The sequence below is a fragment of the Barbus barbus genome (assembly GCF_936440315.1).
Source record: "Barbus barbus genome assembly, chromosome: 17".
Taxonomy (NCBI): domain Eukaryota; kingdom Metazoa; phylum Chordata; class Actinopteri; order Cypriniformes; family Cyprinidae; genus Barbus; species Barbus barbus.
Window position 1 is genome coordinate 5,344,994 of NC_136745.1, and position 25,368 is coordinate 5,370,361.

General features: G+C 39.1%; 1 protein-coding gene across 1 annotated transcript in view; it reads right to left on the reverse strand.

Annotated features, from left to right (window-relative positions):
* Window positions 1-5,436: 5,436 nt before the first annotated feature.
* The window catches only part of LOC306883525 (fibroblast growth factor receptor-like 1), a 59,340-nt gene continuing 39,408 nt past the window's right edge, over window positions 5,437-25,368 (reverse strand). Inside the window, exons 4-7 of the mRNA XM_079438838.1 lie at window positions 12,212-12,289; window positions 9,781-10,065; window positions 8,826-9,179; window positions 5,437-7,533 (exon numbers count right to left, since the gene is read on the reverse strand). Of these exons, the coding sequence (XP_079294964.1) occupies window positions 7,127-7,533; window positions 8,826-9,179; window positions 9,781-10,065; window positions 12,212-12,289 (1,124 nt within the window). The 3' untranslated portion in view covers window positions 5,437-7,126. The remainder of the gene's footprint in view (window positions 7,534-8,825; window positions 9,180-9,780; window positions 10,066-12,211; window positions 12,290-25,368) is intronic.

Sequence of the window (25,368 nt, forward strand, 5' to 3'; positions counted from 1 at the left end):
TCAATTGTTTTCAGTGTCTTGAGTTATTTATCTATACTTCTCATGTATTCTCTCTCTCTCTGTCTCTGTCTCTGTTAGGGATTTCATGCTTCATCCAGAACATGGCAGGTGATAGATGCATGTGAATGGGGAGCGATTATCATCACTCGGCCTGCCGTGATCTGCCCCGGCTGGTAATTCACCGTCTCGTGTGTTTCTTGAGTTGCCCAGTGCAACCGTTTCCAACAGTATGTCTGTTTTGTCAAGACATCCAGCTCTCTAAGAGGGGCGAGGTGCGAACAGACAGTATTGTACATGTGAAATGTGCCTGAACTCTGGGGCTTCAGAGGGATTTAGGGTAATTTCCTGTACCGGGTCCAGCGAGAGTGAAATTCAGCCCTCGGGTAGGCTGTCATTGTGTCAAACAGCCTGAGAAAAATATAAATCAGACTTCCTTTGTACAGCCCCAGGGTGTACAAATGAGTTGCGCTGCTTCAGTGAGATAAAGAAAACAGTTTGAGAGTTGGCATAAGTGATTGTCCAACATTAAAACAGAGAGAGTCTTTGTGCTTTCAGCAGTAATGAATTGATTTATGTTCCACGCTTCTGACCCCAACATATTGAAACGCTTAACCAAAGCAGGTATAATTTATTGATTTGTATTAGGCTAAGCTAAGTTAGCTAAGCTTTTATTAGGCTAAGCTAAGCATCTTTTCAGGCAGAGTAAACACAGAAGCGATTTTCTTGTGAAACAGAATTCCTAAATTAAAGTTTGTTAAGGTGTCGACTACTTTAGCCTGAAACGACAACAAAAAGATGTCAACATTTAAAATTTACCTTGTTCCGTGTTAGTGTTAGTTATCGAGCCAGTCATGAATCAGCCCCACGTCATCAACTACTCATTCTCGCCACAGCTGTGATTAATGACATTGTAATTTTACAAGTGCGGACAATGCATGCGGTCACGACCTGCAGTCCTGTGAATAATTACAGGAAATAAGTTAAACGATGAGGATGCCCTTGGATGGTCGCATTTAATGCAAACAATGTGTGGCAACACCTGCTGAATGACGGCACTTCCTCCACGCTGAATCCTCTGGTTTCTTTCAAGGCGCTAAAGAGGGTTTTATCTGTGTGAATGGCTTTATGGAACTTCCTGTTTAATTGTCGACACGTTTCTCTCAAACGCCTCACCTTGGACGATAAGCATCTGTGTTATAGATCGAGGCATTTCAGATGTCTGTTGTGGCTTCAGAGGTGGTCTGAAGGAAAAGATGGACAGGTAGGGGTTGGAAAAGCACAGCGGTCGTGTGTTTTAACACACTTGCACAGATGTCCCACATGTGAATGGCTTTGATGACCCTGATTTCATCCCCGGCTTTCATTATGTCAGTGGGGCTGTAGAAAGATTCCTTTCCTCTAAGGCAGCTTGGCAGGATGTGTAAAGAAAGGCCGAAAGACAACACCGAGATTAAGCTGCTTTTGTCATGGTTCTGTGGCGGACTTTAAAGGCTTTGGCTCTGGTCCCATTTCACAGACACTTTTTTTTTTTGTCCCTCCTCTCTGCATCTTTTTCTTTTTGTACGCAAGGTAAACATTTAAGGAAAACCACTGGCAACCAGTTTTCTGAGGGTGTGTGTGTTTTTTAGTTTTTTTTTCACTCTTTCAAATGGCAGCTTTGTTGTTGAGCGAGCCATTATGACTGTTTGAAAAAAGGAGGAAAGCAAACAGAGAGTTCATTCTTTGAAAGAAATAGCCAGGCATTCCCAGGTGTTGGTCTTATAGACACTCACGGTTTCTGTGCCTCATTGAAGACGCTCACTTGTCGAGACGATCGAGAAGCAGCGGTAGTGCTTTCAAAGCTGTGTGGTATTTTAGCTTCCTGATTACGCCAAATCCTTCCTGATCTAATGCATACAAATGCTCAATTTGTAAAGGACCCTTTAAGATAAAAAATAAAAAAATAGAATTATAGTGTTACACTAATATATAATGCATTTAAAAGAATTCATAATACTTTATAGTTATCTTTTAATAAAAGAGGATTAGCCTAAAAAAAAAAACACTTTAGGATTGAGCAATTTAGGTTGCCAGTAAGACTATAAATTAACAAAAGACTGTGACTTATCAACTACTATTGTAAAAACACAACACAACTGTGAAAACAGCAACACAAGAGCAACTTAATTCATTTACAGTTTGTTACTGTAATAATACCGTGCACTGAATTAAAACCTGAGTTAATGTATTTCATTTAAGGAAAGTCTTAAATTAGTCAGTTGCCATTTAATTTAAAGCTAATATTTATGCTGTGCTAATAATGTGAGTTAGCAAACAAGGTGCATTACCGCATTCATTGAGTCCACTAAAACAGAATATTTTTAAATATAAATTACTTAATTTAACTAAAAACATCGATTTAATTCAAATCTCTCAAATGCAGAAAACGGCTAATAACAGCACACATCCATGCAATAATGAAACTTTTCACTGCATCAGCAACTACACAGTTACTGCCTTTACATATGCAACAGCATTTACATGAACTTCCACTAATACACTAATACCGAAACCTACCCCTTACAGGAAACTTTGTGCATTTTTACTTTCTCAAAAAAACTCATTCTGTATGTCTGAGGACAAATTTGTGTCCTCATATGGCACAAAAACGCACACGCACAGATCAATGATCAGCTTATAAATCTCAACAATGGTGACAATAAATAAAATAAAATAATAAACAACTAATGGTGACCAGAGTGGTGACAAACAAAGCATTTTCAATTAAATGTCAATATTATCTAGAGCTATGTTACCCACCTATATACAATACCGTTCAAAAGTTTGCGGTCATTTATTTTTATTTTTTTAAAGAAATGAATAGACTTTAATCAGCATGGACACATATAATTGATCAAAAGTGACAGCAAATATTTTTATTATGTTACATTGAAATTATGTTTCCACACTATTCAAATACATTTTTAAAATGTAATTTATTCTTGTGATGGAGAAGCTGAATTTTCAGCATAATTTCTCTGGTCTTCATTGCCCTTTAGAGATTGTTCTGATATGCTGATTTGATGCTCAATAAACACTTTATCACTTTATTTTTATTATCAATGTTAAAAAAAAAACTGTTGTGTTGCTTAATGTGTTGAAAGCAGGAAAAATGGGCAAGCAAAAAGACAAATAATTTTGACAAGGGCCAAATTGTGATGGACAGACGACTGGGTCAGAGCATCTGCAAAGCGGCAAGTCTTTTTGGGTATTCCTGGTGTGTAGTGGTTGATATCAGGATCAAGGAAGGACAGCTGGAGTCAGAGTCATGGGCATTCATAGCTAACGAAGGCCAGCCCGTCACACAGAAGAGCTACTGTAACTGAAGTGGCTGAAATACTTAACTCTGGCCATGACAAAACGGTATCAGAACACACAGTGCATCACAGTTTGCCGCATAGCCGCAGACCAGTCAGGTCTGAGTTAGTCTTGTGTAGCCAGACCTTCAGACTGACGGCTGAAGGTCTGGGATCTTTGAATGGCCAAGGCCCGCCCAAGAGGCCATATGACTCACAGGTAAAGCAACCAATCACGTTTTCATTTTGTGCCGCTTCACGTTTCGGGGCGTGGAAATGTCGCCACAATAATAGTGTGTGTAAAACTCTTGGACATATTTTAAAGATTCTATGCCGCAAACTTTTTCACATACTTTTGAAAATTCAGCGTTTAGTTGATCTTGACAAGCGCTTGTCGTCAGCTGTAAACACGACGGCTTTCTTCTTTCGTTGGGGGGGTTTGGTGCCAAGGCATTTTTGTTTCCAGGTGGAACGTTAAAGAACGCGACACGCATGTCTCCCGGAAATCCTGTACAATCTAACCAATCCGACGACTTTGAAACTCCTGAAGTGTTTCCAGATAAGTGGCCATATGCATCAGACGTTTAGCTAACGTTCCGTGGCCGTGACATCTGAGGCTGAGACTAAGTCAGAGGGCCCATGATGACCCATCTACCACGGAAAGTGTCTACAATGGACATGTGAGAGTCTTAACTGGACAATGGAGCAATGAAAGAAGGTTACTTGGTCAGATGAATCGCATTTTCTTTTAGATCAGGTGGATGGCTGGGTGTGTGTGGGTTTACCTGTGGAAAAGATGGGAAAGGCCGTGTTACGCTCCGGGCAATGTTCTGCTAGGAAAACCTGGGTCCAGTATTTCATCTAGATGCGACTTTGAGTCATACCACCTAAAGGTATTTATAGACCATGTACATCCCTTAATGGCAATGGTGTTTCCTGATGTTCCCCGCAGTGGCCTCTTTCAGCAGAAGATGGACCCTGCCAACACTTCAAGAATTGTTCAGGAACAGTTTGAGGTGTTGCCTTGGCCTCCAAATTCCCCAGATCTATGGGATGTGCTGGACATACAAATTCGATCCATGACGAATCCACCTTGCAACTTGCAAGACTTGAAAGATTAGTTCATCTCCAGAATGAAAATTTCCTGATAATTTACTCAACCCCATGTCATGCAAGATGTTCATGTCTTTCTTTCTTCAGTTGAAAAGAAATCGAGGTTTCTGAGGAAACCATTCCAAGATTGTTCTCCAAGTCCATGAAAAGTTGAAGGTCCAAATTGTAGTTTCAATGCAGCTTCAAAGGGATTTACACAATCCCAGCCGAGGAATAAGGGTCTTATCTAGTGAAACAATCGTTCATTTTCTAAAAAAAAATAAAAACGTATATACTTTTTAACCACAAATGCTCATCTTGCACTAACTTGACTTCACGCATTACGTAATCACATTGGAAACGTCACGCACGATTAGCTCTTTGTCTGTGTTCTTCAGTTCAAAAAGGTGGGGTAGGGGCAAAAAACTCCATCTCATTTCCTCCTCCAAACTTAAAATCGTCCGACGTCGTTGTTTTTGTAAAGGGCATTTGACGTTCTTTGCACGTTCGCTTTGTAAACACTGGGTCGTTACTTCTGCCTACGTTACATGCAAACTTTTCAACGTGACTACGTAATGCGTGAAGTCGAGTATATACAAAAAGTATATACATTTTTTTTTTTTTTAAATGATGGCATTTTCTAAATAAGACCCTTATGTTCGGCTGGGATCATGTAGAGCCCTTTGAAGCTGCAATGAAACGGCAGCTTGGACCTTCAACCCATTGGATCCCATTGAAGTCAACTATACAGAGAAAAATCCTGGAAAATTATCCTCAAAAACCATCATTTCTTTTCGACTGAAGTAAGAAAGACATGAACATCTTGGATGACATAGAGGTGAGTAAATTGTCAGGAAATTGTAATTCTGGAGGTGAACTAATCCTTTAAAGGATCTGCTGCTAATGTCCACAGAAACCACAGGACATGTTCAGAGATCACGTGGAGTCATTCCCTTAACACATCAGAGCTGTTTTGGCAGCACCTACACAATAATAGGCTGATGGTTTTAATGTTGTGGTCAATGTGATTTAATACAGTTGTTAGGAAAATAGGCAAAATAACAATTCTAATAATATTTTGTTACTTCAGGCAGTTGGTATAAAACTGGACAAATTTAATGGTATTCCAAATAAAGATACAAGTTGTTAAATTTGTAACAGCAGATATTTTGATGACTTTCAAAGGAAATGACACACTCAACACATTTTCTTACCTGGTGAACAAGAGCTTTATCATCTTATGATAATTATAAAATGATTTTAATGTTTCAATTTGACAAACATCTTTTTTTTTTTAACATAAAAACAGGCCAGATTGTCCATACAGAGATAACTAATTAGGACCGTTTTGTTATTATTTTTCAACAGCACATAAATATTTAACACTTGATATATGCTACATAGCTTACACTGCAGCTAAGGGAAGACAATGCTATGTATACTCATTTTTGGTTTAAAACATCAAGATAATGCCCAATTCAAAGCATCAAAACATTGCTTACAAATAAATTAACTATTTTAGAATTACTAAAGTTTTCCTCTTTTGGCTGGCTTTCTTAAAATAACAGGGGCAATGAATTAAAACATTTTTTTATGCTGAAGTACCTAGCTGATGTCTGGGTTAAGTGCATTCCTGTATTCCCGCAGTCCTTTCAGCATCACCTTTTACCATGAACATCACGGTAAACACATGCACGGACAATGTGTTTCAGTCTAACGTTGGTTTTTGAAACTCTGACTCACTTCGGTAAATATTAAAGGGGAGCCATTACATGAGCAGTCAAAGGCATTTTACACAGTCTTCATTATAGTGGTCAAGCTTATGAAAATACAACTCCCCTTTCACAAAAAAAACAAGGCCATAGAGGAACTATGGGATTGCGGTACCTCAGGTTATTCAGGGCAGGTCCTGAAAATAAAAGTACAAAGTTAATGCACACAAGGAACCTTTGCCAGCCTTACAATGCCAGAATCTCATCATATCTTTAGTTACGATATAACCAGAGCCCAAGGATATTTTTTTTTCCATTAAAGATACAGTTAGAAAACTAGATTGAACCTACACCATTTCTTAAAGTTGAAACATTGTACACCATACCTGCAAAAACAACTCGAGCATACGCTCTCATGCATTCAATCGGTCTTAAAAGATATAAACTGTAACTGGATCTCTCAATATCTGCAAACAATTTTCTTATGCATGCAAACGAACGTTTCACTGAGATTTGGTGGTAATCCAAAATAATCCTTTTAGCCCCATCCACAAGATTAATGGGTTTATGAAAAAAATCGTATTAAAATACCGTAGCATCAGTTGGTGGCTGAATCGCAGTTTGAAAGCAGATTGAAGAGACAATACATTTGTCTTTTGTCCAATACAAATCTGCAAAAGTGTTTGCTCTGTCATTTCTCCATTTCAAAACAGACTCAAATATTGTCATTTGTTTGCTAACCTTGCCCTTTTCCACCCCACTGTTCATAAAGTCTTTATGCTTGCGGTATTCAGAGCGAGGGACTGGTTAGACTGCAACAACGTGGTTCAATTGTCTTTCCATTCTCTAGGTTTTGAGCAGAAATGTTTGTTTGAGGAAGCCCTTGCCCATTCTGGCCAACACGCTGCCCTATTTTGGTGACAAAATATTGGGTCAGAGACTGAAGAGATATGTGAAGAATGCACCACACGACTGCAAGTATGAAGGCTAACATTGGTAGTGGATGTGTTGGTGCTGGTGAATTTTGTCGTCTACGTGCGAGTGAGCATGTGTGTGAATGTCTGAATAGATCTTTGGGTAGACTTTGGGAGCCGCTTGGGCCAGCAGAAGCTGTTGTTGTTGCTGCTGAGCCAAATACTCCTCATAGGTGACGGAGCCGATGCAGTCTTTATCGGCAGCCACGAGCGCCCGGTCTCTGGGCGGCTGCCGGTGGCCGTTACCCAAGGTCTGGGCTGAGATTATAGCTCCTGAGGAACAGTGCTTTCTGGACTGGCAGAACCAGAGCAGGACGGTGCCCAGAATGAAGACCACTCCCGCCGGGATGCCGATGATGACGGGCCAGGGAAGGCTGGGAGGCAGAACAGACGGGATCGGGGAGAATGGCGGCTTTGGGTCTGGATAGGAACAGAGATGAGAAAACCACAATATAAACTGACCGATTATTTGACATGGTTGAATTTCTTTATAACGAGGAAGAGTATCAGATGAGACATTTAGGCTAGTAGCGAATGAAACATCTACATGCTAATCCAATATTTAGCACTTTATTTACCCTGCAGGAGTATGGACTGCATCAGTATGCAAAGGTTAGCCAATAAAGATACAAATCATTTACATAATGTGCATTAGGACTGTAAATCAATTGAAAATTTAAGTTTAAACTAAGTGAAAGATTTCTGTGATTAATTGTCGTTATACCTAACATTACCATTTTCAATCAAATTAATACTGAATCAAAATAAAGGAAAAATATTTTCAAATATATAATGAATAATATTATTAATATTATCAAATAATGTAATTTATCTGTTTGTTTTTGTTTCTAGCCCGAACATATATCTGTCTTACATTTATATACAGTATATATTTACACTACTGTTCAAAAGTGTAATAATATTACAGGCTTCCTGAGCACCAAATCACCATATTAGAATCAAAAAGTCTGCATTATTGTCACTTCCACATGTACAGTACATACATACAGAGAACTGAAATTGCGTTACTCTCAGACCCTTGGTGCATACAGTTAACATTTAAGACACTGACAGTAGACGTTCAAATACAGATAAATACAGTTTAAACATATGTACATACAACTATACACATATACAAATGAGGACATTTGTAGAAAAATAAAGAAAGAGATAAAGTGGCATAAGGCACATGGCAGATAGAGTGCAAACCAGTTAAATAAAACAAAACTGTACAGATATATGTGTAGTGCAAGAAGAGCTTATCAGTCTGTTAAAGTGACAAAAGAACAGTCTTTTTATCAGACTATCCGAAGAGAATGATTTCTGAAAGGATCATGTGACGCTGAAGACTGGAGTAATGGCTGAGAAAATTCAGCTTTGCATCACAGGAATAAATTATATTACAAAATATATTCAAATAGAAAAAAGTTATCTTAAATTGTACTAATATTTCAGAATATTTCTATATTTCAGAAAACATAAATGCTGCCTTGGTGGGATTTCTGTCAAAACATAAAAAAATAAAAATAAAATCTTACTTCAAAAATGTTATTGATAGTGCATGTTTGTTCATGCTTTTTGCTACTGTAGGTACAGCATGAGAAATGATGATTGTTTTGGAACAAGAAACCATGACTAAATAGCCTATTATGAGTGAACTTCAAGGAAACATTAAAATGCTATTAAAATACGTCATAGAGAATAATACTGACCAGGAAGAACAGTAAGGAAGGCACTGCGGAAGCTGTAACCCATGGTATTGGCCCCAAGGCAGATGTACATGCCAGCGTCCTCCTCCTTGGCTCGAGTGATAAGTAGCTTGTTCAAATACGAGCCGTCTGGTCGTGACCACACTTCACCCGTGGGCAACACAACGAAGCGATGGTCTCCGACCTCAATGGTGGAGTTGTACTTGCTCTCACCTCCTGGTTCGACCCTCTTTAGCCACTGGATAACCGGCTTGACATCACTGCGTACTTTACATTGGAAAGATGTGGTGCCACCGTAGTCTACTGTAGTGTTTACTGGATGAGTTCCTGTCAAGATGGGCTTGGAATTTGTGCGCTCTGTAATAAAATAACAATTTTATTTACTAATCAGTATTTAACACATTTATGGGTCTATAAGGCACAGATAGTTTTTTTTATTTTGTGTCCTAAAATAGTTTTTGGCTATTTTGAGTAAGGAAAAAATGTCACATATGACTCTACTGAGAGCAAGATTAATGACTTTCTCCCTGTTAGGATGTGGTTGTAAAGTTAGCAAATGCAGCCAATTGATTTGGAGCAGCAATAAAAACCGGGAGCAGCAAAATAAATTAGATTTATATTATATATTATTAATTAGAATTATATTTATATATTTTAAAATATCAATTCTTTATCATGCATACATAATAATAAACCGTTAACTGATTGAGACAGTTTGGCTGGTGCTGCAGTCTGTTAGTGCTGCTAATAAAGAATGCTAATGTTATTTGTTAGGAATGATTGGGTCCTAAACTCTAACAGCATGCCAGATAGCTGTTAATCCCCCATCCAGCAACGAAAGAAATAATGTTAAACTGTTGCTGCATGTTCATTCATTCAGTCTACACTATATAAGTGAATCATCAAAAGCTCCATCGCATTCCAGGACAACATCAAAGAGATGAGGTGGATGACTCACGGATGACTTCTACTTTATAGGTGGCGTTGATCTCCCCGGCACGGTTGGACACATGGCACGTGTACTTGCCGCTGTGTTCAGGTGTAAGATTCTTCAGACTGAGAGTCCACTTCTTCTTCCGGCCTTCGCCCACCTCCTCGGGCGTCAGAGGCCTGCTGTCTTTCAGCCAGACGATGTCAGGTCTGGGGTTGCCGCTGGCGGTGCACTTGAGCCTTACTGAGCTCCCCACTGGCCGGGCGATCACACGCTTTCTCATTTTGGCCGGCTGCGTAAAGCGGGGCCGCACTACAAAGAAAGCCAAAGGGAAAAAGGTTAGACAGCTTTTTGAAATACAGTAACTTAAAACCTGATTGGAACAGGTTTACAGCCTACTTTAATAAGGCATTTAGATGTGAAAGTGCAAAAAATAATTTACACTACAGAAATGAAGGTGACTTGACATCACAGTAATGAGAATTTGGGGCAATGAGAATAGTGTCACGTTTAAAAAAAACACATGGAAACCATGATATATTTTAATGTTCTTAAAAAAATACATTTTCTATTTCCATTACTGCTTTTAAGAGCTTAAATGATTAAAAGGAGAAAGACGGAAGACTGATTCATTATCAGTCAATTTACACACCACCACACTAACATTACAAAGAAAATAAAGCATAAAAGAGCGGACGTGAAGTTCTTGTGTGGGCACATTTGCTGAGCAAAGCACCACACCATGAATGCAATCAGACAAAGCAAACAGCAGCTCCTCTGTAGTTTCATTCTATAGTTCCCTGCTGACTGTTACCGCTCACAGCAGACTCTGAACAAACACCACAAAAGCAAATACAATAGTGAACTAAGCATCTCCCACTAGCAGCCATAATAACTGCTATGCAGGTCAGGCCCTCTTTGAACACAGCCGAGTTTAGCGGTGCTCTGATATCAAATCAGATGGCAGCTGTCAGAAGGGAATGGAATGCTTCACCCCTCACACTTCACATAAATAGCCTGCTCTTTGGCTTGTCAAACACAATTACCAAAGCAAACATTGGTAGGAGTGTGTGACTCCAGGGAGTAATGAGCCACAGGAAATATTGTGGAGACCGTCCAATTCTAGACCACAAGGCTACCTGTCAGTATTTGGGAAGATTCAGCCAAATGTGTGCCGGTTTGGAGATGGAGGTTTGATGGGAAAATCCAGGGGTGTGACAAACTGTACGTGTTGTCTAAACCCTCTGTGACAGGCTCAGTTTCCATTGGCCACATGTTTTTCTATCGGGCCACACATTTAACATAGATCACTAACACTCATCCAGCATACACCATGCTGTCATATTGTGTAAGACAGGTGCTTTGAGTACTATACTATGAGTATTATATGTGGCACTGCTAAAATGCCCTTAATGTCACTGCTATTACACTACAGAAAAATGGCAGAGCTGTTATGCTAATGTACAACAAAATGACACCACTGCTATGCTACAAATGTCACCACAAATTTACAACAAAACAGCAACGCTGCTATACTGCAACTAATTTCATCACTGCTATACTACAAAACACAAGCACTACTATGTTACAATAAGTGTACTGAACTACAGCAAAATGTCAGCGATGCTATGCTACAATGAATGTCATCACTACTATACTACAGCAAAACAGCAGTGCTGCTATGTTGCAATAAATGTAATCACAACTATACTACAACAAAATGGCAGCGTTGTTTTGCTAAAGCAAGTATTAACACTAATATACTACAGCAAAACAGTGCTGCTATGCTACAATTTGATCTCATCACTACTGTACTACAACAAAAGGTCTATACTACAACAAAACGGCTGCGCTGCTATGCTGCAACAAATTTCAAATATACTTTGCTACAACAAATGTCTCCACTGCTATACCACAACAAAACGGCTGCGCTGCTATCTTACAATAAATTTCACCGCATCTACAACAAAACAGCAACACTGTTATGCTGCAAGAAATTTCCCCACTACTAGGCCTATACTACAAAAAAGAAGCACCATTATGCTACAACAAGTGTGGCAGTGTTGTAATGCTAAAACTAATCAACACTACTATACTACATCGCTGCCATGCAATGCAAGCTGTTAAGCTACAACTAATATCACCACAACTATACCTCAACAAAACAGCACTGCTATGTTGCAACAAATTTCAAAAATACTATGCAACAAATGTCACCACTACTATACTACAACCAGACTGAGCACCGCTATGCTATATTTAATATCTTAGGTTCTAGTTTTTTTTAATGTTCTTTAAATTCGAATACAAAGTAAAACTACAAGTTGCATTTCATGAAAAGCAGCTTATGAAAAATCTTGGCAGCTGCAGCGCATATTTTCAGTGACTTTCTGGGCAGCAATTATAAATACCAGGAATGAAGGAGATCAAAGGGGATCAGAGGCCTGTAGCACCTTACCCAGTTTTCCCGGCAGGTCAGTGGAGTACTCGGTTTCACCAGCTGATCTGGCACCTTCCCTCCCAGCACCGGAATCATCTAGAGACAGAAAGAGAGAGGGAGAATGGAGTATTTACATATCAAAACAACCACATGGTCCTCCGATAAATATGAGAATCAACCACACATATTTGTGTATAGCATTACTATAATTCTTCGGCCCAATCACTGCAATCCTTCACCACCTAAACCAAAATGAACAACTGTCTCCTAATCATCTGACTAGTAAGCAAACATGATACTGTAGCCGAGAGCTTTCAAATACCAACACTGCATTTTACAGATTGAGAATGTCAGAATTAGGCCAGAAACATAGTTTACTCAAGTGCGCAACAGAAGATGCTGCCATTGCATTGCAAGCATGCGGCTTTGCTAGATACACTGCACTCTTGCATTACAAGGTTGGTAACAAACCTCAGGACTCAAGGGCGTGATAGAGTGTCCTTAAGATATCTCTGTCATTAATCCGGATGTGTTCTTATTCACGTTTACTAGCATTATAGGTTGTTTATAAAAGCCAAAAAGATTATTTTCAAACTGTTGACATTTCAAGACACAGCAACATGCAGAATTCATGTTCAAATTCACAGAGTATGTTTTAAGCCTCACACACAGTTTACAAATGTTGAAAAGCACAAAGATTTACATACATTAACTAATAGGAAATAAAAGCCTTTCAAATGAACAATTACAAAAGCAGAAGATGTTACATCATATCTGAGGAAACAAAAGAGGATGATATTTGAAAAATTAAAAAAGTCGAAAGGATTCTTGGTTTAGGTTTCATTTGTGCATTTGATGCAATCTTCACTCACAACTCAACATTTACTGTGAAATACCGAACCTTCTAATCTGAGAAGATATGTTCAAAATTCAAGGCAAACATCTGAAGTCACATGTGGTGAAGAGTGAAAACCATGGCTGGAAATCTGTGGCCCTTCTGCTCTAGTTACAGCCCCTGCTCATCCGTTCACCACATGACTGGCATTTTCAGGCCTGTCAGCTCTTTGAAGCTGTCGGCAGAGTGGTTTGATTTGAGAATGTACACAGTTTAACACTCCTGCAGGAGAGGTTTCAGTTCGGGCAAAGGAAAACAGCTCATTGCTGGGCTAACAGCTTAATTACTATGGCTCAAACCCTTTACTGAGCCCCTCAAGTATGGTCACGCTACACATAAAGCATACATTTTCATTGGCACCTTAACAGCGGTTTCAGAATTACCCCTAGGTTTCTCATTTTAACATAATTTATAAATGTAGCTTGCGTGTCAAAAAAAACCCCTCCAGAACTTTCTTAACATATACAGCACTCTGTGAGCTCATAAAACATGCAAACATACCTCAAGACTTCAAATTGACTATAAAGGTGTGTGAGGAAAAACCGAGTATGATTCATGGAAAGTCAACAAATCTTGGAAGGATAAGGGTTGTTAGGTTTCTAAATCAAACAAACTCCTGTTTCCTTTTCATTAAGGCGAAGTGACACCACAGCGTGCCACATTTCACACATCGACCATCTAGGTATGTTCATAATTTCGAACAAGCTCAATATGACTAAGATGTTTGCATAACCCTTCAACATGTTTGCTTTCATGTCTGCAGTGGAGACGGCAGTAGAAAACATGCCTTTTTCCGAAGGAAATCTGAGCGCAGAGTCTGTTCCACTGGGTTTTCACCAGGTTTGTGGTCTTCTTTATGTAATGTTCATTGGTGAGGTTGCGGACCAGGTACCCTCTTTTGCTCCCTGGCAAGGCTGGGATTTTCTGTAGATTTTGGCTAAGGCCACTGGTCCCTCGCTAAGAACGAAACGTCCAACTTGGCTGTGCCACATCCGTCAGGGGCAGCAAAAACCCTCTGGTGTCCAAGATTTATTGCACTTGAATATTCTGTTTATGACCTCCAGTGCTGTCAAATTGGTTACATCGATGGAGTTGAACAGTTGCCTCATGTTTTTCTGGAAGAAAAGCAACCACCTTCGCTCAAAGCAAAACAGTTTTTCTGAACACAACATGCTAATTATGCTGTCATCCTTTACATCTATGGCGAAGTCGGTTATGAAACTGGAGATGGTTTGGAGACAATCCTTGCAAGTGAAACCTCGACAGAAGAGACAATATGGGGCTCTAGTTGTTAGCTGTTACCTTGGCTTTGATTTACTGAATTCCAGCACTGGCTTATGGAAACGATTACCAACTCTACTGCTACACAGCTCTATATTAACAGCCAGCTCTAAACTGTGAAAATTTATGGGCCGTGGTCACAGCAGAGACGTTACTACATTACTGACTACAGACTAACCCGAGAATTAATAACACTAAGAAGTTGACAGATTAACTGCCTGCCGAGAATATTTATGTTTGATCGCACCAATGTATCTTTTGGCCACTGCATATTTGGGAATAGAAGAACCATACTTGTGGATGTTTCACAATACTAAAAACTGTGACCTGGCCCAAACGTCGCTATTTTTATATGAGTGAACCTTTTGAATTCCGTCAACATTAGCTATTCAATCTATTTACTTAATACACATACAATGGTTTATTTTGTTACTTTGAATGTCTTTGTAATCCTGTTCTACTTGGAAATATGTAAGTGCAGGCTGTAAAATTAGTTTTGAACATCCATATATATATATACATATATATTATCTCACAGATAAGTAAGTACACCCCTCACATTTTTGTAAATATTTTATTATATCTTTTCATGTGACAACACTAAAGATATGACACTTTGCTACAATGTAAAGTAGTGAGTGTACAGCTTGTATAACAGTGTAAATTTGCTGTCCCCTCAAAATAACTCAGCACACAGTCATTAATGTCTAAACCGCTGGCCACAAAAGTGAGTACACCTCTGAGTGAAAATGTCCAAATTGGGCCCAAATTGTCAATATTTTGTGTGGCCACCATTATTTTCCAGCACTGCCTTGACCCTCTTGGGCATGGAGTTCACCAGAGCTTCACAGGTTGCCACTGGAGTCCTCTTCCACTCCTCCATGAGAGACATCACGGAGCTGGTGGATGTTAGAGACCTTGCGCTCCTCCACCTTCCATTTGAGGATGCCCCACAGATTCTCAATAGGGTTTAGGTCTAGAGACATGCTTGGCCAGACCATCAACTTTACCCTCAGCTTCTTTAGCAAGGCAGTGGTCGTCTTGGAGGTGTGTTTGGGGTCGTTATCATGTTGGAATACTGCCCTGCGGCCCAGTCTCTGCTTCAGTATGTCACAGTACATGTTGGCATTCTTGGTTCCCTCAATGAACTGTAGCTCCCCAGTGCTGGCAGCACTCATGCAGCCCAGGACCATGACACTCCCACCACCATGCTTGACTGTAGGCAAGACACACTTGTCTTTGTACTCCTCACCTGGTTGCTGCCCCACACGCTTGACACCATCTGAACCAAATAAGTTTATCTTGGTCTCATCAGACCACAGGACATGGTTCCAGTAATCCATGTCCTTAGTCTGCTTGTCTTCAGCAAACTGTTTGCGGGCTTTCTTGTGCATCATCTTTAGAAGAGGCTTCCTTCTGGGACGACAGCCATGCAGACCAATTTGATGCAGTGTGCGGCATATGGTCTGAGCACTGACAGGCTGACCCCCCACCCCTTCAACCTCTCCAGCAATGCTGGCAGCACTCATACGTCTATTTCCCAAACACAACCTCTGGATATGACGCTGAGCACGTGCACTCACCTTCTTTGGTCGACCATGGCGAGGCCTGTTCTGAGTGGAACCTGTCCTGTTAAACCGCTGTATGGTCTTGACCACCGTGCTGCAGCTCAGTTTCAGGGACTTGGCAATCTTCTTACAGCCTACGCCATCTTTATGTAGAGCAACAATTCTTTTTTTCAGATCCTCAGAGAGTTCTTTGCCATGAGGTGCCATGTTGAACTTCCAGTGACCAGTATGAGAGAGTGATAACACCAAATTTAACACCTGCTCCCCATTCACACCTGAGACCTTGTAACACTAATGAGTCACATGACACTGGGGAGAGTAAATGGCTAATTGGGCCCAATTTGGACATTTTCACTCAGGGGTGTACTCACTTTTGTGGCCAGCAGTTATTTTGAGGGGAGTTATTTATACAAGCTGTACACTCACTACTTTACATTGTAGCAAAGTGCCATTTCTTCAGTGTTGTCACATGAAAAGATATAATAAAATATTTACAAAAATGTGAGGGGTGTACTTACTTCTGTGAGATACTGTATATATATATATATATATATATATATATACATATATATATATATATAAGGTGTCATTTGTTAACATTAGTTAATTTATTAACTAACATTAACGAACAATGATCGTAATAAATGAACACATTTATTACAGTATTTATTCATCTTTGTTCATGTTAGTTAATAAAAATACAGTCGTTCATTTTTAGTTCATGTTAATTCAGTGTGCATTAACTAAATGCATTAGTAAATGCTGAAATTAACATGAACTAAGATTGAACAATACTTCTACAGCATTTATTAATCTTAGTTAATGTTAACTAATGTAGTTAACTAATGTTAACTAATGAACTTTATTGTAAAGTGTTACCATATATATATATATATATATATATATACAGTGGTGTGAAAAAGTGTTGGCCCCTTCCCTTCCTGAACTAAGATTTTTTGCATGTTTGTCACACTTTAATGTTTCAGATCATCAAACAAATTTAAATATTAATCAAAGATAACACAAGTAAACACAACATGCAGTTTTTAAATTAAGGGTTTTTTTTATGAAGGGAAAATAAAATCCAAACCCACATGGCCCTGTGTGAAAAAGTGTCCCCCCCCCCCCCCCCCCCCGTTAAAACATAACTGTGGTTTATCACACCTGAGTTTCTCTAGCTACACCCAGGCCTGATTACTGCCACACCTGTTCGCAATCAAGAAATCACTTAAATAGGACCTGCCTGACAAAGTGAAGTAGACCAAAAGATCCGCAAAAGGTACACATCATGTTGAGATCCAAAGAAATTCAGGAACAAATGATAAAGAAAGTAATTGAGATCTATCAGTCTGGAAAAGGTTATAAAGCCATTTCTAAAGCTTTGGGACTCCAGCGAACCACAGTGAGAGCCATTATCCACAAATGGCGAAAACATGGAACAGTGGTGAACCTTCCCAGGAGTGGCCGGCCGGCCAAAATTAACCCAAGAGCACAGCGACGACTCATCCAAGAGGTCACAAAAGACTCCACAACAACATCTAAAGAACTGCAGGCTTCACTTGCCTCAGTTAAGGTCAGTGTTCATGACTCCACCATAAGAAAGAGACTGGGCAAAAATGGCCTGCATGGCAGTGTTTCAAGACGAAAACCGCTGCTGAGCAAAAAGAACATAAAGGCTCGTCTCAGTTGTGCCAGAAAACATCTTAATGATCCCCAAGACTTTTGGGAAAATACTCTGTGGACTGATGCGACAAAAGTTTAAATTTATGGAAGGTGTGTGTCCCATTACATCTGGCGTAAAAGTAACACAGCATTTCAGAAAAAGAACATCATACCAACAGTAAAATATGGTGGTGGTAGTGTGATGGTCTGGGGCTGTTTTGCTGCTTCAGGACCTGGAAGACTTGCTGTGATAAATGGAACCATGAATTCAGCTGTCTACCAAAACATCCTGAAGGACAATGTCCGGCCATCTGTTCGTGACCTCAAGCTGAAGCGAACTTGGGTTCTGCAGCAGGACAATGATCCAAAACACACCAGCAAATCCACCTCTGAATGGCTGAAGAAAAACAAAATGAAGACTTTGGAGTGGCCTAGTCAAAGTCAAAGTCCTGACCTGAATCCTATTGAGATGCTGTGGCATGACCTTAAAAAGGCAGTTCATGCTCGAAAACCCTCCAATGTGGCTGAATTACAACATTTCTGCCAAGATGAGTGGGACAAAATTCCTCCACAGCGTTGTAGCAGACTCATTGCAAGTTATCGCAAACGCTTGATTGCAGTTGTTGCTGCTAAGGGTGGCCCAACCAGTTATTAGGTTTAGGGGGCAAGCACTTTTTCACACAGGGCCATGTCGGTTTGGATTTTGTTTTCCCTTCCTAATAAAAACACTTCATTTAAAAACTGCTTGTTGTGTTTACTTGTGTTATCTTTGATGAACATTTAAATTTGTTTGATGATCTGAAACATTAAAGTGTGACAAACATGCAAAAAATAAAAAATAAATCAGGAAGGGGTCCAACAGTTTTTCACACCACTGTATATATAAGGATGTTCACAACTAATTGAATATATTACATACTGTATATATCAGAAGTTGATGTTATGGAGCAAATTAGATTTTTTGATTTGACCTCTAAAAACAATCAAACTATTATTTGAATTTATTGGTCACATATAGCTATTATAAAATGTTGTAAAAAAATTATATAACAGCATATGGAGTGTTTCCAGAAGGTACAAAGGACTGTTGAGATCATTCCCAAATTTGCTCCAGCGGCTCCAGCGTTGACCTGCTCCATAACGTCAACTACTGAGTCAGCCTGATCACCTACAGTCATTCCTGCTTTGGCACAATCCCTAACAATCCCACTCCTGAATCCGGTCTTCAGCTGTGAAGACCCTGGCAGATTTAGAGAGGCCTTCTTTCCTGGAGCTGAGGACTGACCCTGCATTAAGTGTTTCCGTTTCTCTTTTAAGGATTACCGGAGCAGAACAGAAGGAAGAGTGAAGACTCTGGCTGAGACTGTGTCGACGCTCAGGGCATTTATGAATACCAGCTGAATTCACATTACGAAAGGAAAGAGTCAAGGAAGACCTGGCTAGTGTCCTACCTGGGCAATACATGGTATTACATATATAATAGAAATAATAATATCAAAACAACCTCTGTTCATAAAACCTTCTTGTGTACAAAATTGCACTTAAACCCTAAAATTACATTTTGAAAAGGTTTGTGTGTGTGTGTTTGTGTGAGAGAGAGAGTGTTTGAGGAAAGATGAAATTTGAACTGCCTTTGAAATTTACATTTTCTACTTCAAACTAAATTGTAACGAGTGTAATTTTTTTTCTCTTGAAAATCTAACTTAAGTCTCCCGTTTCAAATATTCTAGCCAAGTGCAAATTTCCCCAAAATAACAAGCATATTATTGAAGTTTAATTACTCCAGTACTTTACACCCATTTAAATACAACAAGAAAACTGTGGAATTGTCATGAGTAGTTCATACACTGTCCAACATACTTTGACATTATACATGATTCTTTGCATTTAAAGCATTAAGGCTGTGCAAACACTGAAGTAGAACAATATGAAAGAAACACCAACAGCGGTTCAAAAGCGGTTTATGATAGAATGTTTGGAAACTAAGGTCTGAACTAACAAATCTTCCATACTTTCCACATTAAAGGGCCCGGACCCCAAATACAGACCCATTCCCATGATTACCTCACAATGTCAAGCGCAAACTGACACCTCGATTTCTGTGTGTGTCTATGTGTCAATATGTACATCTTTGTTCAAACTCTAAATGTGTGCCGAGCTGTAGAGCGGCTTGTAACAACAGAGGGCTTGATGGCATACGATTGGTGGGCTCAGTGGTAATTGTGGCCACCTGTGATAGAATAAAGAGAAACCTGCCTTACAGTCTGTGTTGTGGGGTGGGAGAGCATACAGCAGAGCTCAAAAAGGCCAATTCCTGTCCTCGCTAAAAAAATTATTGTGAAGATTAACTTAAAAAAGGACTAATAACCATAATTAATCTCTAAAATGTGTTATTTTCATCAAGGTCAATGTAAAAATGTCTAAACGTTTTGGGAGTCAATTTAAAAAGTAAGTCAAGTCATGCAGATGATAAAAATAAAAACCACCTCTGGTTCAACCATTTTTGAAATAGAATGTCCAGTCAAGTGCAATGCATTGTTGCATACATGATTCCAGCTTTAAATCTCTTCTACTTGCTTCTAAATTAATTTTTTAAACATTTTTTTTTTCACTTAATAATTTCATTTTTCGGAGTGTCTATTTACACTAAGTGCAAATAGCCAGTCTTGTTGGCAGAGGCTATTTACACTAACTCCGCCCACCAACATGTGATTGGGACAGTCGACACTGAAAAAAGACACTTGTTAAACATCAGTTTCAGTGGTGTAGATGGTAAGGCACTGGCTTCTTGATGCGATCGATCAGAGTTCAAATCCACCTTTTGTCAAATTTGTTTTCCTCCCTTTTCAAATTTCATATTGCATCGGAAACGCATTTATTTTCAATAAAAATGAAGGAAATAATCAAACAGTTGAAAATGAAGTATCGGGTAGGGTTAGGGCAGGTGTAGGGAGGGCTTTATTGACCCAATAAGGTGGCATCCATTTAATAATTTGAATTAAAATTATAATTTACACTCAATACATTATTATTGCGTACTGTTTTATAATGTACTACAATACTGAGGTGCAGATAATTGCCACTATTTGCAATAAGTAGTATAAATAGCAGAAAATCTTGCTATTTTAACAGTGTAAATGGAATCTATAGCTATGTGCACTTAGTGTAAATAGCATATCCGTTAAAAAATACTGCTATTTTCACTTAGTGTACATATAATTCATTGCTATTTGCACTTAGTTTAAATAGCATCCATCGCTATTTGCACTTAGTGAAAATAGCCGCTGCTTTTTTTTTTTGGAAAAAAAGTATTAAAGGGGTCATTGGATGCAAAATTCACTTTACAAGTTGTTTGAACATAAATGTGTGTTGGAAGTGTGTGTACACATCCATCCTATAATGATAAAAATCCACCCAGTGTTTTTTTTAAATCCCTATTTTAAAATCTCCTTTCTCAAATCAGGCTGTTCTGAGGTTCCTGTCAGAATGATGTAGTTTTGTACAGTCCACTCCCACGATAGTTGATTGACAAGACCGTCTTACCTTAGACCCGCCCTGCGTGAGCTGTCATCAGTCCATCATGTTGACTCCAGTGCAGGGGAAGACAAAATGTCTCCGACTAAGCGATTGAAGTGTTTAGTTGTTGGATGTAATAATGAACATAGTCGTCATTTACTCCCGACATCTGAGCCACTGAAGATGCAGAGGATTAACGTTACTTTCATTTTGAAGGGAATGCGCCGATCCCCGATCTACATAAATGCATCTATGTTTGCCCAAATCATTCGTGATCTAGCTTTATCTACAGAAGAAGTGAGTATAAGGGTTTTTATGAATCTTTGCAAATCACCTTTACTAATAACGTTCTAGATAGCCAGTTTCGCGGCTAAAGTTTAGTATGCTCCATAGATATATATACCTAGATGCCTCATTATCGACTGTTTCTATGGGCCACGATACGTATGCCATCCGCCATTTTTGTAACAGTCTGCGAATCTTTGAGCGCATTGACTGTGTGCGTCTACAACAGCAAGTTATATGCTTGTATATCTTTGAATATTCATTGATTATTATGGTGAATGCGAGATGGCTGACACGTCAAGGTATCTGGAGTGGTCAAATAGGGAATCTACACGTATCTTGGTCTGCTCGTCACTCCACGGAAGAGAGGGGCGGAGTCAGCAGAGCTCACGAGCATTTAAAGCAACATGGACTATAACAGCGTGCTGAAAACAGAGCTGATTTTGACAGGGTAAAGAAGGTGTTTTTTTACACTACCATTGAGAAATTCTAACCAAAGTACGTTACAGGCTTTTCATTAAGACTAGTGATCGACCGATATTGATTTTTTATAACCAATACCGATACCAATTATTTGCATGTCTATGTGCCCGATAACCGATATGCAGAACCGATATTTATTTACTGTTATAAAGTAAATAAATGACTGCGTGAAGTAAGTCCATACTTCATTTTGGTTTTACCTCCTTTCAGTCATCTTAACAAAAAATGTTTTGAGAATTAGCAGTCTTTCATGCAGGGCTCTAGACTCATTCTTCCCACTGATCTCACTTTTGCGCACGAGCACATAATTTGGTTGCAATTTGTTTTTTGTTTTTGCTACAACATTTGATTAATCAATGCATGCTGATGAACTTTTATCATAGTTTATAGTTATATGGTAACGAAAGTTTTCAACATTCAACTCGTTCTTTTTCATCTGTATTATTTGTGATTTAAATTTTGTGAACAGGAATTCCTTTTTTCGTGCGCTTTTTACTTTCAAATTTGCGATCTTGGTGTCACGTTTTACAAGAAAAGATCATTGTTTGTTTTGCTTATATCTATACACCTTTAACTTTTTAAGACTAAAACAAAAGATGGATTCATTGTTATTCTTAATTAAAAAGCGCAACAACAATAAAACAGTAAGTTGACAATGACAAACTCTTACATAACATTTATCAACAAAAACAAATAATATGAGGCATGGCACAAGACACACCACATGCTGTACTATATACCTAGTATATTACAGAATGTTTAGCAAACTCTGAGGAAGCAAATAAATATTAATATATATTTTTTTTTAATTAAGGAAAGCCTCCATAGCATAACCTGAGGTAAACAGCAAAGATAACAAGCTTCTCAAAACGAAAACAAAAAGAAAAGTAAAACTAAACTGGCTGTAGCTGACAGGACTTGCATGTTTTTTCTACAAGAATACCACCACATTCACCTTCTCTGGTTTAAGAAGCGGTCTTTTACTTTAGTTTGAAAACAAATCCATCCGTTGCGCTCCATCCGCGACGCGCACCTTCACGCTCGTGCTGACGCGGCGAGTATGAACCAGGCTCTACCCACTAAGCGCTCGCGCTGAAAGCACCACTCTTCACGTGATCAGTGAAATCTGACTCCTGCTATAATGTGCTGCGGCTGGCAGCGCGCGCTGTATGAAGCAGACGCTTTGGAGTAGCGCAGACCTGGCACTCGTACAAATGCGACCACATCAAATTTTAACTCGCAAACAATTACCATTTTGGTCGCAGTCTAGAGCCCTTTCATGTTCAATTTAATCTTCGTATTACAACAATAAAAAACATTTTATTTATAAAAAGCTTTAGCAGCAACACTAATATTAGCAGTAAGCAAAATGAACATAGAAAGTCTAATGTTTTCAAATGGAGAAAATAAAGGAAAGGAGTCATATCAACTTCATTTTTAACTACAGTTATAGTAGGTTTATAAACTGTTTAATAGGATAAAGAGTGAAGAATAATTCACTGGATAATGTTAATTCACGGAATAATATTCTCTGGAATATTGGAATATAACAAGCATTGTATTTTATTGCATTTCTCAACTGGCATGCTCTAAATTATGCTGCTGACAGCGCGGTTTATATGCCTTTACACAGAACTATAGGCTACTCAAACTGCGATCGATCGCGGAGATAATAAATAATTAATTTCCATAGAGTTGTATTAATTTAGATGTTTATAAACGAAATAATGGTTATATAGTAAGTGTTAATACAATTTAGGGTGCTTCAAAAAAGTGAATCTTATTAAAAGTTACATGTGGTGGCCGTGCTGAGCATTTCTTGAGCATCAACCCGCTGAGTGAACTGCAATATGAAAGCGGCTTCACGAGACTAATGATGAGCATATAGACAACAGAGAGAGAATTACATTCAATGCTTTTCTTTCCAACATGCAATCATTCATGGCTGTATTATTTAATTCATGCAAAGTTACGTCTTTATTGGGAGAGGACTTGACGGATTATCTATGTGACTCCGACTTCACGAGACTAATAGACCACAGAGAGAATTAAATTCAGCGCTTTTATTTCCACCATGTGCTAATTCATGGCTGTGTTATTTCAGGCAAAGTTATAGCCTATCTTTATAGGGACGGGGCTTGACAGAGTATCTTATTTATCATATTTCTTAGAGCCAAGTTGCATTTAAACTATATATCAGGCATTTATGTAATACATCTAATTTGTGCATTAATGCCTGTAATATTAAATAGTTTACTAACTACAGCAAATCAAGTACCTGCACGCCGTTGCTGTCTCGTCTCCCCTCAGATGCGCTGCAATTGCGATCCTGCGCGCAATTCTGAAAACGTCCACAAGATGGCGGTGTTTATCGGGGAATCCGATATTACAAAACCGATATTCGATTATGGAAAAATGCTTAAATATCGGGAAAAATATCGGTAAATCGATATATCGGTCGATCTCTAATTAAGACCCTAAAGAATCATATCAACTTGTGTAAAATAGGCATCCGATGTCCCTTTTAAATGTTGATTGCGGTGTATCTGTAGTAACTGATTCACTCTTTGCCAGTCTTAGCACGCCGCACCAGTTGAACAGCACATTCCCCTCGTGTCTGAATTCAGCGTCTGCTTTATATAATGTTCACACTTCATTTATGGCCCGGTTTCACAGACAGGGCTTAGACTAAGCCAGGATTAGGCCATAGTTCAATTAGGACATTTAAGTAATTTTTATAAACATGCTTAGAAAAAAACATTACTGGGGCGCATCTTGAGACAAAAGAAAGTCACTGATATATTTTAAGATCAGTCAGTGCAAGTTTATTTCATTTGAAACAGCTAAGATTTACATTTTAGTCTAGGACTAGGCTTAAGCCTTGTCTGTGAAACCGGGGGTATATGTCGCGAAATATGAAAGCGGAAGAATTTCCAACTTTCTATCGGCATGGATGGACTGCTGATCTCAAACTATGTGGGATCGTCATGGCATGAGCTGTAGGAGGACTAGCTAAGACAACACTACGCCCACAGCACGGCCCATTCAAAGAAGCATTCATTGTGCTACTTCTTACAGAACAAGCTTTTAGCAACAAGAAAGCCTCCACTGTGGCATGCTGGGAGAGATAAAGACGTCCCATCTCGAGTCCAAAGCTCTGGTGTTTGTACACTAATTTAGCGGGGAACTAAACGTACTTAAGTAACTTTAGAAGATGGCCGTGTAACTAAAAACACATCTATAAAACATCTCTTTGAAATGACAGGGGCAAGCTGGCATCCATTCTCCACAGTGCCAGGTTGAAAGCAGCTTAATGGCTTCTCTCCATGCTGAGCTGTCAAGACGAAAACAAGTTTGTATGGATGACGCTGAAGAAGATTCGCGGTACATTTGCAGGGGGTTGGCACAGGATCCCGCTTCCACTGTCCACCATCGGCGTCCCAGCTGCCTGCCTGTAACTCTAGCAAACATCAAGGACAGGACGG